Here is a 15,927-nt window from a genome sequence, read left to right as displayed (position 1 = left end):
ATCTGAGAAGATATGGTTCAATTCTGAATTCATGTTTAAAGGTGGAATAGAATTCACCACAAGATGTGTTGTCCATTTGTAACAAACCAAGATTGATAGAATTGATCACATACTGTCTGTTTAACTGCGACCTTAAACCAGTTAATATTCACTTTAACGTGTTCGTTCCATAAGTAACTAAGACCTGTATCATCCAAGATAGATTTAATATAGTTAACCTACCTAAATTTGATTGGATTAAGGTCATGCAATTTTATCATAAGCCGAAGCATCAGATTTGACCGTTTTTGTTCTTTTTGCATAGTGCTTGCCCAAAAGCTAACCATTCTTACTTAACAAATATTTCAAGTGGAATTCTACCCAACTCTCCATAAACCATAAAATTTGGAGTGCTGCTTCTCAGCTTAAGGATATTTTTACAAAATTTAAGATGCACCTTTTCAATGTTTTGCTTATTTTCAAAACCCCAGACCTCAGAGGAATATTAAAGTATCGGTGATATCAAAGTATCAAATAACTTCAACTGTAAATCTGTTGGCAGTGGAATGTTTCTTAGTTTCCTATAGAGAGCAAAAAGAGCTTTTTGGGCTTGATCTATTAGACGCTTTCTTGCAATAGTGAAACTGCCGTTGTAATTGAAAACCGTGCTTAGATATGTATACGACTCTACTGTATCTATATTTTTGTTATATATTTGAAATTGGAAATGTTGTTTACACTTTCTTTTACTGAAGACAACAACTTTTGTCTTTTCAGTATTAACTTGTAATTTCCATTCTCTACAGTAATTAGCAAACAGATCCAATGCTTTTTGCATAGCTTCCTTTGTTTCTGACATTATAATTGTATCATCTGCATAAATCATCACAAATATTTTGACTTATACATCAAACATTTTTGAGCATGAACTTTCTATCAAATCTAGATTTTGTACTTCATTGTCTTGCAAAAAGATCTCTAGATCATTCGAAAAAATTGAGAACAAAAAAGGCGACAAGTTTTCTCCTTGTCTTACACCAACTCTACAGTTAAAAAATGCAGAGAGTTTACCTTGATGCCTAATACAAGACTTAATATTCTGATCCATATTGAAAATAATTGAAAATATTTTCCGTTACATTGGATTTTTGAACTTTTAGCCACAGACCATCTCTCCAAACTGTGTCAAATACTTTTTTAAAGCCAACAAATGTGCAAAATAGTTTTTTACCTTTTGAAAAATATACAGCTAAAAGGGTGTGTAAAAAAATGTTGTCAGCCGTAGAATAACCCTTTCGAAATCCAGTCTGTGATTCAGATAAGAGATCAACCTCATCAGAAAACTTAATACGTCTTTCATTCAAAATGGAAGAGAAGGTTTTCCCTAAGCATGAATTTAGTGTAATTCCTCTATAGTTATTTGGATCAGATACCAAACCTTTGTTCTTATAAATAGGTACAATAATTCCTTGTGACCAAAGGTCTGGTACAATACCTGTATCGAGTACTAAATTAAAAATCTTTAAGTATACAGGCATTAGCTCCAAAACAGTGTTTTTAAGATATTAAGAATATCATCAACTTCACAGGCTTCGCCATTTTTTAGATTTCTAATATTTTAAACTATTTCGTCCTCAGTGATTGGACTATTAAGTAATTCGTTCAATTCACTTGGTAAGTTGTTGACAAAATTTTCAAAATCAAAACTTTCATTTTCATCTATGTTTTCTTTCTCATTTAGTTCTATGAAAAAATCGTAAAATGTACCTACAGAAATATCGATTTCGTCTTTTTTTTTCTTTTTTGTTTATGCTGTTTAATATTTTCCAAAAAGGCTTTGGGTCGGAATTATTTGCTTTTCGTAAATTATTTCCAATTTTATTCTGAAAGGTGTCATACGCCTTTTTCATTCCACCTTTATACTCTTTGCATGTCTTTTTCATTGGTTTTCTGTTTTCCAATTTTTTTAAGAAACTATATCGCTTCCTGGCTTTGTAGAATTTCTTCCTCCTCTCTTTACATTTATCATCAAGGTTGATTTTTGTCTTTATCTTTCTGGATTGTTTTACTTCTATTTTTACTAAAAGTTTGTACAGCTATCGTCTGAAAATAATTACTTATTCTCTCAACTATGTTATCAATTTTACTTTGATTTACAGAATTCTTCTCAACTGATTCTAAATTACCAAGCTCTACTTTTAATTCATTTAACATGCCTTCATGATCATTCCTTACGTTATTAACAAAATCTGATCGCTTCTTTTCGTTCCATTTGACAATCCTTTCATTTTCGCGGTCACAATCACTTTTATCAATGTTATCAACAGTTGAGCATTGACTTTCAACATGTAAAAGACAGTGTACATCTGAAATTCATGAGTTAAAATCGTCTACCCTCAATTCTGTGATAAATGGTACAGTACCTGACGATGGCAAAAGATAATCAATAACACTAGTATCGTTACATGTTCTTTTCCCAATACCTTTATCTTTAAATAACCTGCCATTACATATATAAACATTATTTCTTTGGCAGAACTGAATTAACTTACGACCATAATTATTTACATTACAGCAACACTCACTACTTCTTTGAAGTGGTATTTTGTAAAAAGACAAATTTTCATAATCATACATATAAGACATAACATCAACATCACAATCCAAATTTAGTGTATCAACAATATTTTCATCAGGGATAATGTAATCTTTCAATATACCAGTTTTTGCGTTGAAATCCCCCAATATCAAACAATTCAGATCGTTTCTATGTTTCGATTGTATCATTTCAGCTTCAATATCATCGAAAGAGTCTTTACATGTGTATTTTGAGTTTTCAGGGGGTATATAAACACAACCAAGAAGAGTATCTATATTTTTACAAACGATGTCTTTTGAGAACTTAACCCACTGGACAAATTCGCATTCGGTCTTATAAAAGTGTAGGTATTTATGTAATTCTGATTTATATATTATTACAATACCGCATGATTTTGTTTTACACCGCTTTCTTATCTTTGAAAAATACTGATAATTTTTTGGTATGGTCAATGAATCAATATCACCTAGTTTTGTCTCTACAAAAAATATAAGCATCATATTTAAGTATTTATTCAAATCTGGACAAACAAGTTTTTGCTTCATGCCACAAACATTTAAAAACATAGCTTTATATTCTTCAAACTTCCGCTATCACATAGTCCTCTTGCACCAACCCCCTAGTATGGGCCTCGGTTGTAAAATTGAGGAGACGGACCGTGTCTTTGCCGTTTGCTCGGCGGGCTAGTATCCGATTGTCAGCGTTGTGGCGAGTAGCGTTGTTCATTGGTGTTGTTATCAGTCGCTATTTGTTCATTTACATCTTCTGGAATCTATAGTTCATTGTCTATGTACAGCCTATCGGTGCTCTTCTGTAATTACCATTGGTCTTAATACGGTGGACGTTCCCGAACTCAATTTTGTAGTTAATGCCGAGCTCATTTTGGATGAAGCATCTTAGCAGACCTTCTGTATCTTCTTCGCGCGTTCTGTGCAATCCAGTGAAGATTAAATTGTTTTTCATCGACCTGCACTTAAGATCTAGCAGTTCGGCTTTCATGGTCTTGATCTCCTCACTTTCAGTAACTGGTTGAATCACAGGCTGTATTATTGGCTGGTTTTCAAGAACTTTTATTCTTGCATCTTGGTGTATAATATTGCGTGTGTTGGTTTTAACTCCCGCATTTTGCTCATCAAACCATTAATTGTACCCGTACAGCTTGCCTCACATTCTGAAATTTTCTTTTCATACCCGCCAGTTTTATCTTCTAGTCTTTTTACTCTATTGGTGACTGACATTATATTCTGACTGAGATTGTCAAGTGGATGCTCTATCTTTTTTCCATTGTTTTCATTCTTTGATCCATGTTTTTCATCCATTTATTAACATTCTCCATTTTTTTTTGTCCATTCCCGTAACTATTTGTAAAATAAGATTTAATATAGGATATTCATCGGACTGTTCATTCAATACTCGTCTGCTCTCCTCAAGAAGACTAGAAGTGAAATATTCATCGGACTGTTCATTCAATACTCGTCTGCTCTCTTCAAGAAGACTAGAAGTGAGATATTCATCGGACTGTTCATTCAATACTCGTCTGCTCTCTTCAAGAAGACTAGAAGTGAGATATTCATCGGACTGTTCATTCAATACTCGTCTGCTCTCCTCAAGAAGACTAGAAGTGAAATATTCATCGGACCGTTCATTCAACACTCGCCTGCTCTCCTCAAGAAGACTAGAAGTGAGATATTCATCGGACCGTTCATTCAACACTCGTCTGCTCTCTTCACGAAGACTAGAAGTGAGATATTCATCGGACTGTTCATTCAATACTCGTCTGCTCTCTTCAAGAAGACTGGAAGTATCTTTAGGGACATTTTGTTTGGATCAATAAAGAGTTCATGGGGTTAGTTTTACTTCCATGTCCTGAAGTCACGTGACAAAACACTATTTTGACTATTTTTAATTGGATCGTTGTCAGTTAAAACAACGATTAATCCATATATTTAATTCGGAGAAAACTTTAATTTAGATTTATTCATTGGCGTATATAACATGGAATCAACCTAGATATTTTAGAATTACCTTTTTCCAGGGAAACAAGTGCAAATGCATTATACATGTACCTTTAAGGGAGTATGCAAATGGAACTATTTTCCTGTGGTGATATAAGAGATAATTGCGGGTGCTGATATTGCTAATATGTCTCTATGACTTGTATATGAATATCTTCGATCTTAATCGATAAGAAAGAAAAAGAGGAAGCCTTTCGTGTAACGTATAGTCCCCTTTTATAGCCTACAGACACCATGCGAGCGGTGGCGTTGCAGATATGCTACCGGTTTCTGTATTCTGTATATCTGCTATTTCTGTATATGGCAGAAAGAGGATTTTTGTCATTTTGTAATTAACAAAACTTAGTTGGAGGTTCATGAATATATTAATTTTATTTCTCTCTTTGATTTGTCGATTTTTCATTCATATTTGTCACAATCACTTTACCCCACCATGTGTAACACATAACCCCTAAACAGTCAACCACGTCTGTTGAAACGTCAATTTTATACTCGTATACCTCTACAAAAAGATAGTAGTTCAGGGAGGGTGAACACTCACATTCAATCCCAGTCTCCCTTATTATGTCTTGACATGACTTGCTAACTTGTTGACATGTTCAATTTGTCAATCAAAGAAATAGGTATGCGCATTCCTGAATAGTAGTAAATTCTCATTTTATTTGCCGTATTACAATTAAATTTTGCGTGTTGGGTTGTTGTAGCTGGTATCCCATATGAACCGCACATAATCCCTAGGCAAAATGATAATAGCGGTACAAATTATTAGTATGCATTATTAATAGATTCGGCTCTACGTCTCTTCATATCATCTCTTATTCACGACATATTTTCGCTAATGTTTACGTTAGATACGGATTGTAAAACAAAAGGGCTACGCTTGTTGCTACCTACTGGGCGAATCATATAAAACCGGCGTGAGCAGTTAAATTCCCCTATTCTCTGTAAAGATTTTAACAGGTGCTATTCAAAATGAGGGAAATTGTACATCTCCAGGCTGGTCAGTGTGGGAATCAAATAGGAGCTAAGGTAAATCTTATATTTTCTTTATTTAACAGGGAGTAGCGTGTCAAAATGAAACTCGAAATCATTTTTTGAAACGACATGCATTCGAAGACTTGCATAACGACAAGAATTAGGGAAAAAACATCTGATTTTTATGAGGGAAAGACCGGATTTTCTATCCTTCCGTTTTATTTTTAAGAAAATATAGGTCCCGTCTTTTTTCTTAAAAAAAAACACACAAGAAAAACATTTTTAATATTAGATTCTGTCTTTTTTATTTAAAAATTTCAATCCCGCTTTTTTATTTCAAATTTGATCTTAGCCCCCGCCCCCTTGAAAAATCAAAAAAATAGTGTAATATCATGATTCCGGATTTTATCTTACTTTTCGGCTATATAACAGTGGCACCCGTGAAGATGTGGATTGTAGTCTTTCCGAAATTTCTTTCCACATCTCTATCTAATACTTCTGTTTTTGTACACCGCACTTTGTAAAGGCACAGGAACATACATGTACAACCTGTATCCTTAGTGTGTTTACACAAACGTTGATGCTCGCATGAATAATAAACTTTGCTATTATCCCGTTCCTTAAAAAAGGAATATTATTATTTAAGATGTATATTCATGCTGACCTAAATGCAGAGTTAAGTTATCATGCATACATGGTGAACACTCGAACGAAAAAAAAAATTAAAACTACAATTAAGATTAAAACAAACAAACACACAATCGTAACAAAAAATAAACAAAAAAAAAAAAACAAAAATCTAAAAAGCGACTGAATGAAACATAATAATAAAAAGATACTGATCTAATAAGTCAATATTCTTTGTTTTCAGTTCTGGGAAGTAATCTCAGATGAGCACGGAATTGACCCCACAGGAACCTACCATGGAGATTCCGACTTACAGCTAGAGAGAATCAACGTCTACTACAATGAGGCTACAGGTAAGATATTATGATATACCTATCCTTCATATATTTCAAGCTACAACATGTACATTCAGATGTCAACCGATTAGAAAACGAGAAAGGAAAACCAACGATTGCAGCTTCAAGTTTATGATCGAATGCAAGTGTACATCCACGTACAAACCAGGCAGATTCTATGACACGGGCAGCTCAGAGTAAATGTTTGCTCCTGTGTATTGCTTAACTCGTCATGATGATTCAAAATACATGTTCAAACTTCTCTAACAAACCATATGAATTATGAGCAGATCAACGAGTTATTTCCAGTTATTTCAAAATTTATATTTCATTCTTTGTGATTTATTTAGTCTTTACTATTTCTGTAAATTACAAACTAACAGTTATTTTTTGTTGTTGAAAACACGAGTTTGTATCGTCTATAGATAGACCCTTTCCTATCAAGTCGATGAGCATTCGTGAGATATACATGACTTGTACTTCCGCGAGATAGGGTTTAGGTAGAACAAATGAATTTTCCTCGCGGAAAGCATGCCAATCGACTATTCCACACTTAACACGAAGGGGTCTGTTGGATGAAAATATTTGGAAAACAATATTTGGCATGTGCTACCCACTGTCTTGGTCTTTTATGGACAACCTATTTAACAGTTATTAATTATTGTACTCTAGTACTTATACCTTTCTTATGCTTATGTAGGTGGGAAATACGTCCCAAGAGCCATTCTGGTAGATTTGGAACCTGGTACCATGGACTCTGTCCGATCCGGACCGTTTGGTCAAATCTTTAGACCAGACAACTTCGTCTTTGGACAGAGTGGTGCTGGCAATAACTGGGCCAAGGGACACTACACAGAAGGTGCTGAACTTGTAGACTCTGTTCTCGATGTGGTCCGGAAAGAAGCAGAAGGGTGTGACTGCTTACAAGGATTCCAACTGACGCATTCTCTTGGTGGTGGTACCGGATCTGGAATGGGAACCCTCCTCATCTCCAAAATCCGCGAGGAATATCCAGACAGAATCATGAACACATTTTCAGTAGTGCCTTCCCCAAAGGTATGGTTTCCGTGCTTCATATCACAATTCCATGTTTATGTTTCATGTCGAACATTAATCTTATTTTGAGATCGTAAACTCACGTGGAAAGTGGACTGGTTGAAATTCAAGAGCATACTGTTTATCACACATTAATTAGAAAAGTACGATTTTTTTCAAGGAGTTTACATGTTTACATAATTATTGTCAAGTTTTAAGTGTACCTCTATGAGAAGCTTCAAAATATTGAGTTTCATTAATTAGAATTAAACCATACAGATTAATAAATACAGATTAATACGCTGTAACACTTAAAAATTTCTGTTTTTGCAGGTGTCTGATGTAGTTGTCGAACCATACAACGCTACTCTGTCCGTTCATCAACTCGTCGAGAATGCCGATGAAACATTTTGCATTGACAACGAGGCACTGTATGATATTTGCTTCAGAACACTGAAACTTACCACACCAACGTATGGTGATCTTAATCACCTGGTTTCAGCCACAATGTCAGGTGTTACAACCTGCCTACGATTTCCAGGTCAACTCAACGCTGATCTTCGAAAACTAGCTGTCAACATGGTGCCGTTCCCGCGTCTCCATTTCTTCATGCCAGGATTTGCTCCCTTGACATCACGCGGTAGCCAGCAGTACAGAGCCTTAACTGTTCCAGAACTAACCCAACAGATGTTTGATGCTAAAAACATGATGGCTGCTAGTGACCCACGTCATGGCAGATACCTCACTGTTGCTTGTATGTTCCGAGGTCGTATGTCCATGAAGGAAGTTGACGAACAGATGTTGAACGTACAGAACAAGAACAGCAGCTACTTCGTTGAATGGATTCCAAACAACGTCAAGACCGCTGTCTGTGACATCCCACCACGTGGTCTCAAAATGTCTGCTACATTTGTTGGTAACAGCACTGCCATTCAGGAGTTGTTCAAGAGAATTTCCGAGCAATTCACCGCTATGTTCCGTCGTAAGGCCTTCTTACATTGGTACACTGGTGAGGGTATGGACGAAATGGAATTCACCGAGGCAGAATCCAACATGAATGACCTTATATCTGAATACCAGCAATACCAAGATGCAACAGCGGAAGAAGAAGGAGAATTCGAGGATGAGGAGGAGGGTGAAGCTGAGCTCAACTAAGGGCGCAAAAAATGACTCTTGAAATACTGTCTGAAAACAAAATTTTATTAAAAAATGTCTGCTTTTTGTTTACAAAAAAACGTCTTTTATTGTTATGTAATGAGATTTCTTTTTACGAATCAACAGCATTTCATTGTTTCTGTTACTTAAACTATTGTTTTGACGTCCCCGATTTATTCTGTATTGACTTGCAATTACATGTAGACCCTTTGTGTCACTCGAGTGAGCTAAATTCGTTTCGGGTATAAATAAATGTATATTGGTATTTTCAATATTTATTTATTGCATTCATTCGAAATATTGCTGCTCGGACGTTAAACCCCAACAAACAAACAAACAAACGTTCCTCTTTCGTCTACCCCGACTTGACTTTTTATGAGCAACTCGGCGGGTGTTTCTAGAAAAGCAGAGGACGCTTGCCCTACCGGTGCACCTGGTCCATGCTCCCAATTTCTAGGGGGTCCGAGTTGCTCATTTGCTTTTGTTACTTTGTATGTATGGTTTTAGTTATGTTATGTTCTTTTGTTACTTTGTATGTATGATTTCCATGTCTGGTCTTTGTCCCTACATTACATTCTTTTGATTACGCTATAACCTTGGTTCCCTTGATTTTTCTTTGAAAGACGTTTCTACTGGAACCATGACATATTGCAGCTTCGATCAATAGTAACGTTAATAGTTGATGTTACTGAGTTCCGTTGACAATCGAGACCTGACACTAAAGCCAGATCAGTGCTATAAATGATTTGTGACATGAATTGACCACACCCATTAATCGATAACTAACCACTGAGAGATATACAGACACGGGTAGTTCATGCCCTCGTTCCACACGGCGTCATTTTCGTCAGAGGCGGAGTTGTCCATGTGCAATATTTATGCTAATGAGGTTGGATATTGCATGGCTGTTTTCCAATTGAGTTCTATAGGAACACGTGATCTTTCATGCAATGTTATACAAAATTTCTAGCTAGAGCATACTTGGTCTTCATCTCATATCTATTTGACAAAAAAAACAAAGAAAAAATCTCTATCCAGTACAATACAATACAAATGACAGAACCTCTCTGTTAATTATATTTTTTTTTCAAAAGTGATAATTAGTGCTGATAAATCGAACAACGGCTTACACTTACGGGATTTTTAAAGATATAACTTTAAGACGTTGTTCTGAGCGGAAGTCGTTGGTTCGATCCCTAACCGAGATACACCGCTGATATTAAACTTGATAATCACTGCTTCTCTGCCAAGCACGTGGTATTTAAGGATGTAGACTGACTACAAATTGACTCGTTAATAGAATAATTGTGTCATTATATTTTGGTATATATTTCTTTTGTTGCTCAAGAAATGCTGGTCATTCAATAATAAAATGGTATTCACCACCAACAAAAATCCGGCTCAGCACGAAATACCTGATTCAGCTAGGACGTTAAAACCGATCAATCAATCAATCTTGGAATAATCACAACTGTGATCTACATGTAATTGAAAACTGCTTTGCGTTTTACTGATCAATAATTTTGGTAGCATAATAAGGGAGAAGATTGGCAAAATATTTAAATAAAATATTTTGCCAATCTTCTCTCTTATCATTCATTCCCATCTGTCTGCTCTTGGGAGATAATAATAGGATAATTAATTGGAAAGAGTGAATAACCAAAATATTATCACGAGTGCCGAAGAACGCCTAGATTTAACGAGTGTGCGGAACTTGTTCCGCGCACGAGTTAAATCCTCACGCGTTCTTGGCGAGAGTGATCATATTTTGGTTATTCACGATCACCAATGGATTATCCTATAGTATGTGGGCTGAGATAACCCCTGTGCATCATCAACCAAAATATGATTTTCAGGTACCCTTATACCTCCCATTTACGAATCTTTTTGTCGCCAAAAAATAAACTGAAGCATTTTGTATTTTTTGGCTACTTTTTATACCTCGTTGATGCAAAACTCTATTTTTAAGGTTTTTTTTTATACGAACTTCTTTTTTCTACAGAATGTAGTAAATTGACATATGTATGTATCATCATGTAGCCCAATGTCTCAGATTTACAATAGTACCAAGAAATTTGCGATAACGCTTAGGGTTTTGCGGTAAAATGAAAAAAAATGTATCCCTACCCCGCCGAAAAATCGCTAAATTGACATATTTTTCAATGTCAAAACCCCTAGAGTATTAATGCTTCAATAAAAAATGGCTTATTTAGTATTATCATAATGTATACTTTTGGGGTTATTTTGATGAATTTTGGCGATTTTCGTAGTCAGAATTTATCAAAAAATACGAAAATGGGATTTTCGATTTTTCGGTCAAAAGTCAAATAAATTCGATTCTACAAGTTATTTCTCAACTAAAGCGTCTCAAATTTGGTATCATTCGATAGATAATTTAATTGTCTACATAAATAAACCACGAAAAACTAATTTTCAAGAAAGGATTTTCAAAAAAATGTTAAAAATATCACCCCTACCCCTAGAAAACAGGTCTCAATATTAAGCAAAATTCTCATTCACAGCATACTGACATTGTAGAACTAATATTTTAGTAATGCATAATTAAGATAATGATGTACCTAACATATCTGATCAATTCAAGCTCTTAAGTTTTCCTTTTGGGATGACATTATAAAAAAAAATCGGAAAATGGGAAATTTCAGAATTTAAGAATTTTCTACTATATCACTCGAATTGTCTTTTTTCAGAATATCGTAGTTTAAACAAGCTTTTGTGTGATACGGTTCATTAATATAATGTCGTAGCTTCAAAATGAGCTCAAGTTATAAATATATCAACTTTCCTAAGTCAAGTTAGGTGAAAATTTGCCACCCCTACCCATGAATAAAAATGCCTCAACGTGAACCCAAATGTTAATAATTAATATATAAACGGTGTACAATAGACATGTCGGATACTATTGTTTTAACATTCGATCTCTCATTTCAGGCGCGTATTTTTCAGTTTCAATGTGACAGTAATGAGTTTTTCATAAAAAGGGGAATTTTCAGAATTTCATATTTCCTTCCATTTCACCTATATGTCATTTTTTTTTCAAATACCGTACTTCAAATAGGTTTTTGTATATTCAAATACAATTATATAGTGTCTTAGCTTTATAATGAGCCTAACTAATAAATATTTGAACTTTTCAAAGTCCAATTAGGTGAAAGATTGCCAAATTTGAGACGTTTTAGTTGAGTACTAACTTGTAGAGTCGAATTTATGTGACTTTAGACGAAAAAATTGAAAATCCCTTTTTTCGCATTTTTTGATAAATTCTGAATATGAAAATCGCCGAAATTCATCAAAAGAACCCCAGAAGTATAAACTGTGATGAAAATAAACCGAAAATACCAAATAAGTCATTTTTTACTGAAGCATTAATACGTTAAGGGTTTTGACATTGAAAAATATGTCAATTTAAGCGTTTTTTTCGGGGGGGTAGGGGTACATTTTTCGCTTTTTACCGCAAAACCCTAAGTGTTACCGCAACTTTCTTGGTACTATTGAAAATCTGAGACAATGGGCTATACGATGATACCTGTATTTGTTTAGTTTATTCACACATGCTATCCAGGGAAGGCTAATAATCTCAAACAATTGAGTCACAAAAATCGTGGCTTTTTTACCTAGAGGGGTACAAATATAGGCTTAATATACTGAAAAAGAATCCGAGAATATTCTTTGGCGACAAATTGATTCGATAATGGGAGGTATACAGGTACCTAAAATCACCGTGAAGTTGATGAGTGGGGGTGCACGGTGGACCCTCCCAGCCCATGGACTACTATTTATTATATAGATTTTCTTCATAATTTATCGATATTTTAAACATGAATTTAAAATTCTGTGATTGACGGATTGATATCTATGCGGTGACGTTTTGGCGGGAGAAAGTCCGTGAGTGAAATTACCGAATTTATTTCACAGTGTGAATTATCGAAATTTATTACACTGGGAAATATAGAATCTACAACGATAACGAGTTAATTATGGAATTTCACGAGATGTGAGAAATCCACAATCAACAAGCTTTGAGTGTAGATTCTGTTTCCACACCGGTCAAGTCAATCTCCGAAACAGAGGTTGGTAGCTCATTTGTCCCTGTTTGTTTGACGTAGGAGATACAAGGACCTCTGTATCGGAGATTGCGGTCAAGCGGTATGAAAATTGAAGCAAAATAAGAGAATATTCGATAAAACACTGCTATCTATAGAATAATCCATATAAAAAATCCAACCGTTTCTATTATATTTTTGTGTAATTTACACAGTCATCTCCCTTAATTTTGAATTCTTAAGTGCATTCTAGATATTTTTTATCTCCTAAAAAAAAGTTATATGAAAAGCCATTGTTAATTTCTGTTTACTATTATATATTAAACAAAATATCAAAAATAAGAAATATTCCAACCATGAATCACATTTTGCATGATTCTTATCTGGAGTGCTACTTAAGGATTAATTCATATTGGTTGAGAGTTTGTTTAGATATTTTAAAAGATGCTTTTCAAAACTCAGGTAATGCCATGACCAAATGACTAATATTGTCAATTTTTTTTATTTTATTTTTTTTTCAACAGATTTGTGTATGATTTATTCATCAGGAAGGAAAATTAATGAGTGATCGGATAATGAGTTCAAGAACGTTCAACTGGTCTCTAATACGTCCCATGAAAACAATGTAGGACGCATTTTTGTTGGCTTACGTCCGTTTTTATTTTGTTATTCTTGTTCAAGTTATCAGTTATACATGAAAGTCCCGAAAGTGACGTCCAAAAAGACTCTCGACCCTTGATTGTAATGGGGATATTAAGTCGAGATGAATACCGTGAACGTAGAGATACCCTAAGAAACACGTGGATAAAAACAATGAGAAAAATGCAGAATAGTTTACCATTTAGAATAAAATACGCATTCTTCCTAGACAAAAACACAGCAGCATCACTCGAAGAAAAAAAGCTTCATCAAGATATTGTGTACTTAAATGTATCCGACCATGGATACGCTGTAAAGTTTGGAGGGAAATTGTACAATTTACTCAAGTATATGTACCAAACATTTCCTGATGCTGATTTCGGAATGAGGGTAGACGATGATGTCTTCTTGTGTGTGCCACAAATATTTGAAAGAATAAATAAACTCAAATCTTCAAATTTATACTATGGTTGGCGACACGGGGCTCAAGACACATTCAAAATTAAGGATTACCGAATAGATGAAATGCTACTAGTTTTAGGGAAAAATATAATCCAAAGGATAGCACACCAGACATATTGTGGATCTGCAAAATGTAATAGAAATACTTTACAAGATACAAATTATGGGGGAACATCCCTTCGAAACTGGATAGCAGAATATGGGGATATTGATTTTCATGGCGACAATGCGAAGATTACACACACTAGAATACCCCCAAATAGCAAAGATTGGAGAAAGTTCACGAATCCGGACTATTGTGAAAGCAATGTCGCATTCCATACAGTAAAAATGTCTGCTTTCATGAAGGTTATGCATGATGATAATGAAAAACTCAAATTGTTTAAGGCGTCAAAAATTGGAGCTGTATCTGGACAGACATTTTCTGGAAATAAAGAAAGGATTGCTCGAATCTTTTTTTTTTCCAATAATAATCTTACTTTAGCGAAACCAATTCCAAAATATCCTTGTTCATACTGGGCGGTATTGACAACAATATTTGAACCTTCCAACGCTGTTCATTACGTCACGAACCAGAAGGACTGGTGCTTAGTCATTGTGGCTGATTTAAAAACGCCTCCGATGGAGCAATATCTTTCAATGCTGGACCCACTGGTGAAACCTCGAATAAAATACCTTTCCGTAGCAGAACAGATTGGTCAATACCCTGTGTTGGCTGAATCGATTCCGTTCAATTCATTTGCGAGGAAAAATATTGGGTATATGTTTGCAATCCATAAGAAAGCTAAGTTGATTTGGGATTTTGATGATGACAACTTGGGCATCATTAACAATCAAAACTTCGAAAGTTTGAACAACTTCTTGTCAACATGTGATGGAAAAACTAGAAATGTGAAAATTAACCCATATCCTTATTTCAGAAAAGGAAATTCTCGTACATGGCCACGGGGATTCCCTTTAGAATCCATTAAAACACAATACAGTACTCCTAGCACATGCGTGAAAACTATGACAATACAACCCTCAATCATTCAGTCATTGGCAAATGGCCAACCTGATGTCGACGCTATATACCGCCTGACGTATGATATCCCGTTTAATTTTACAACAAAGCCAAATATTGACAAATTGTTCGTGCTCCCTCGATATTCGTATGCGCCATTCAATGCTCAAGCAACCCTATGGCTTCCTGGAGCTTTCAAATTTATGGCACTGCCAATAAGTGTCCATGGAAGGGTAAGTGATATTTGGAGAAGCTATATTGCAGAATATTTCCTTCATAAACATAATATGAAAGTTGCATTTTCGCCACCGTATGTTTTCCACAACAGAACTGACCACAGTCTTTTGGGAGATTTCCACGCTGAACGACCATTATACGAACAGAGTGGGAAACTTGTCGATTTGTTGTCGTCTAACGATTTCTCCGATATCGTTAGTCTATATGATGATTTATACAAACGACTTTACTTGGAGAAAGAAGATTTAAATTTCATCAGAGTATGGATAAAAACCTTTCAATTTGTTACATAAACAAAATAAGTAAACATCATATTGTTCAATTATTCGACGGGCCCACTGCAAGTTTCCTTTTAAAAATTGGAAGGGTTAATGGACTCACGTAATGTGTAAATATGGGTATTTTCTTAGAAGAAAAAACCCACAGGTACTAAAAATACTAGAATGTCGTATCTCCCATTTTAAGCCGTTGAATAAAAATGACTTTTTACTTGCGTCTACAAAGGCGGAAGCAGGTGTAGGAGTTAGGTCACTCAGTCCGTCCGTTTGTTTGTCCTTCCGTCCTTAACACTTCATCTCGTCATCGCAACTCCTCTGAAACTACTCAACAGAATTTCCTTGAACTTGGTATGTAGCAAGAACATCATATCTAGTTTTGCATATAGTCAGGAAAGTGTGATTTTCTTATTTTTATGGGTTATGCCCCTTTGAACTTAGAAAATTTACAGTGAATTGTCATGTCATCATAACTCCTCTGAAACTACCTAACATCATTTAATAAACTTTAAAAGTAACAAGAACACCAT

At 35.0% G+C, this 15,927-nt stretch overlaps 1 protein-coding gene across 1 annotated transcript; it reads left to right on the top strand.

Moving 5' to 3' along the window:
* The first annotated feature begins 5,511 nt into the window (after positions 1-5,511).
* LOC148605465 (tubulin beta-4B chain-like) lies at positions 5,512-8,985 on the top strand. The gene is made up of 4 exons (XM_088549760.1): positions 5,512-5,622; positions 6,440-6,548; positions 7,231-7,586; positions 7,899-8,985. Exons 1-4 carry the CDS (start codon positions 5,566-5,568, stop codon positions 8,718-8,720), a joined length of 1,344 nt encoding a protein of 447 aa, XP_088405886.1. The 5' UTR covers positions 5,512-5,565; the 3' UTR covers positions 8,721-8,985.
* Positions 8,986-15,927: the final 6,942 nt, after the last annotated feature.

Source organism: Perna viridis, chromosome 10 (assembly GCF_037379345.1).
Source record: "Perna viridis isolate PV_CMFRI_1.1 ecotype Kerala chromosome 10, ASM3737934v1, whole genome shotgun sequence".
Classification (NCBI taxonomy): domain Eukaryota; kingdom Metazoa; phylum Mollusca; class Bivalvia; order Mytilida; family Mytilidae; genus Perna; species Perna viridis.
Note: the sequence above shows the minus strand (reverse complement) of the source record. Positions and strands in the feature narration are given on the sequence as shown.

Coding starts and splice junctions, on each gene's coding strand:
- LOC148605465 (XM_088549760.1), top strand. CDS start 5,566: ATGAGGGAAATTGTACATCTCCAGGCTGGTCAGTGTGGGAATCAAATA. Junction 5,623..6,439: donor GGAATCAAATAGGAGCTAAG/GTAAATCTTATA, acceptor CTTTGTTTTCAG/TTCTGGGAAGTAATCTCAGA. Junction 7,587..7,898: donor CAGTAGTGCCTTCCCCAAAG/GTATGGTTTCCG, acceptor CTGTTTTTGCAG/GTGTCTGATGTAGTTGTCGA.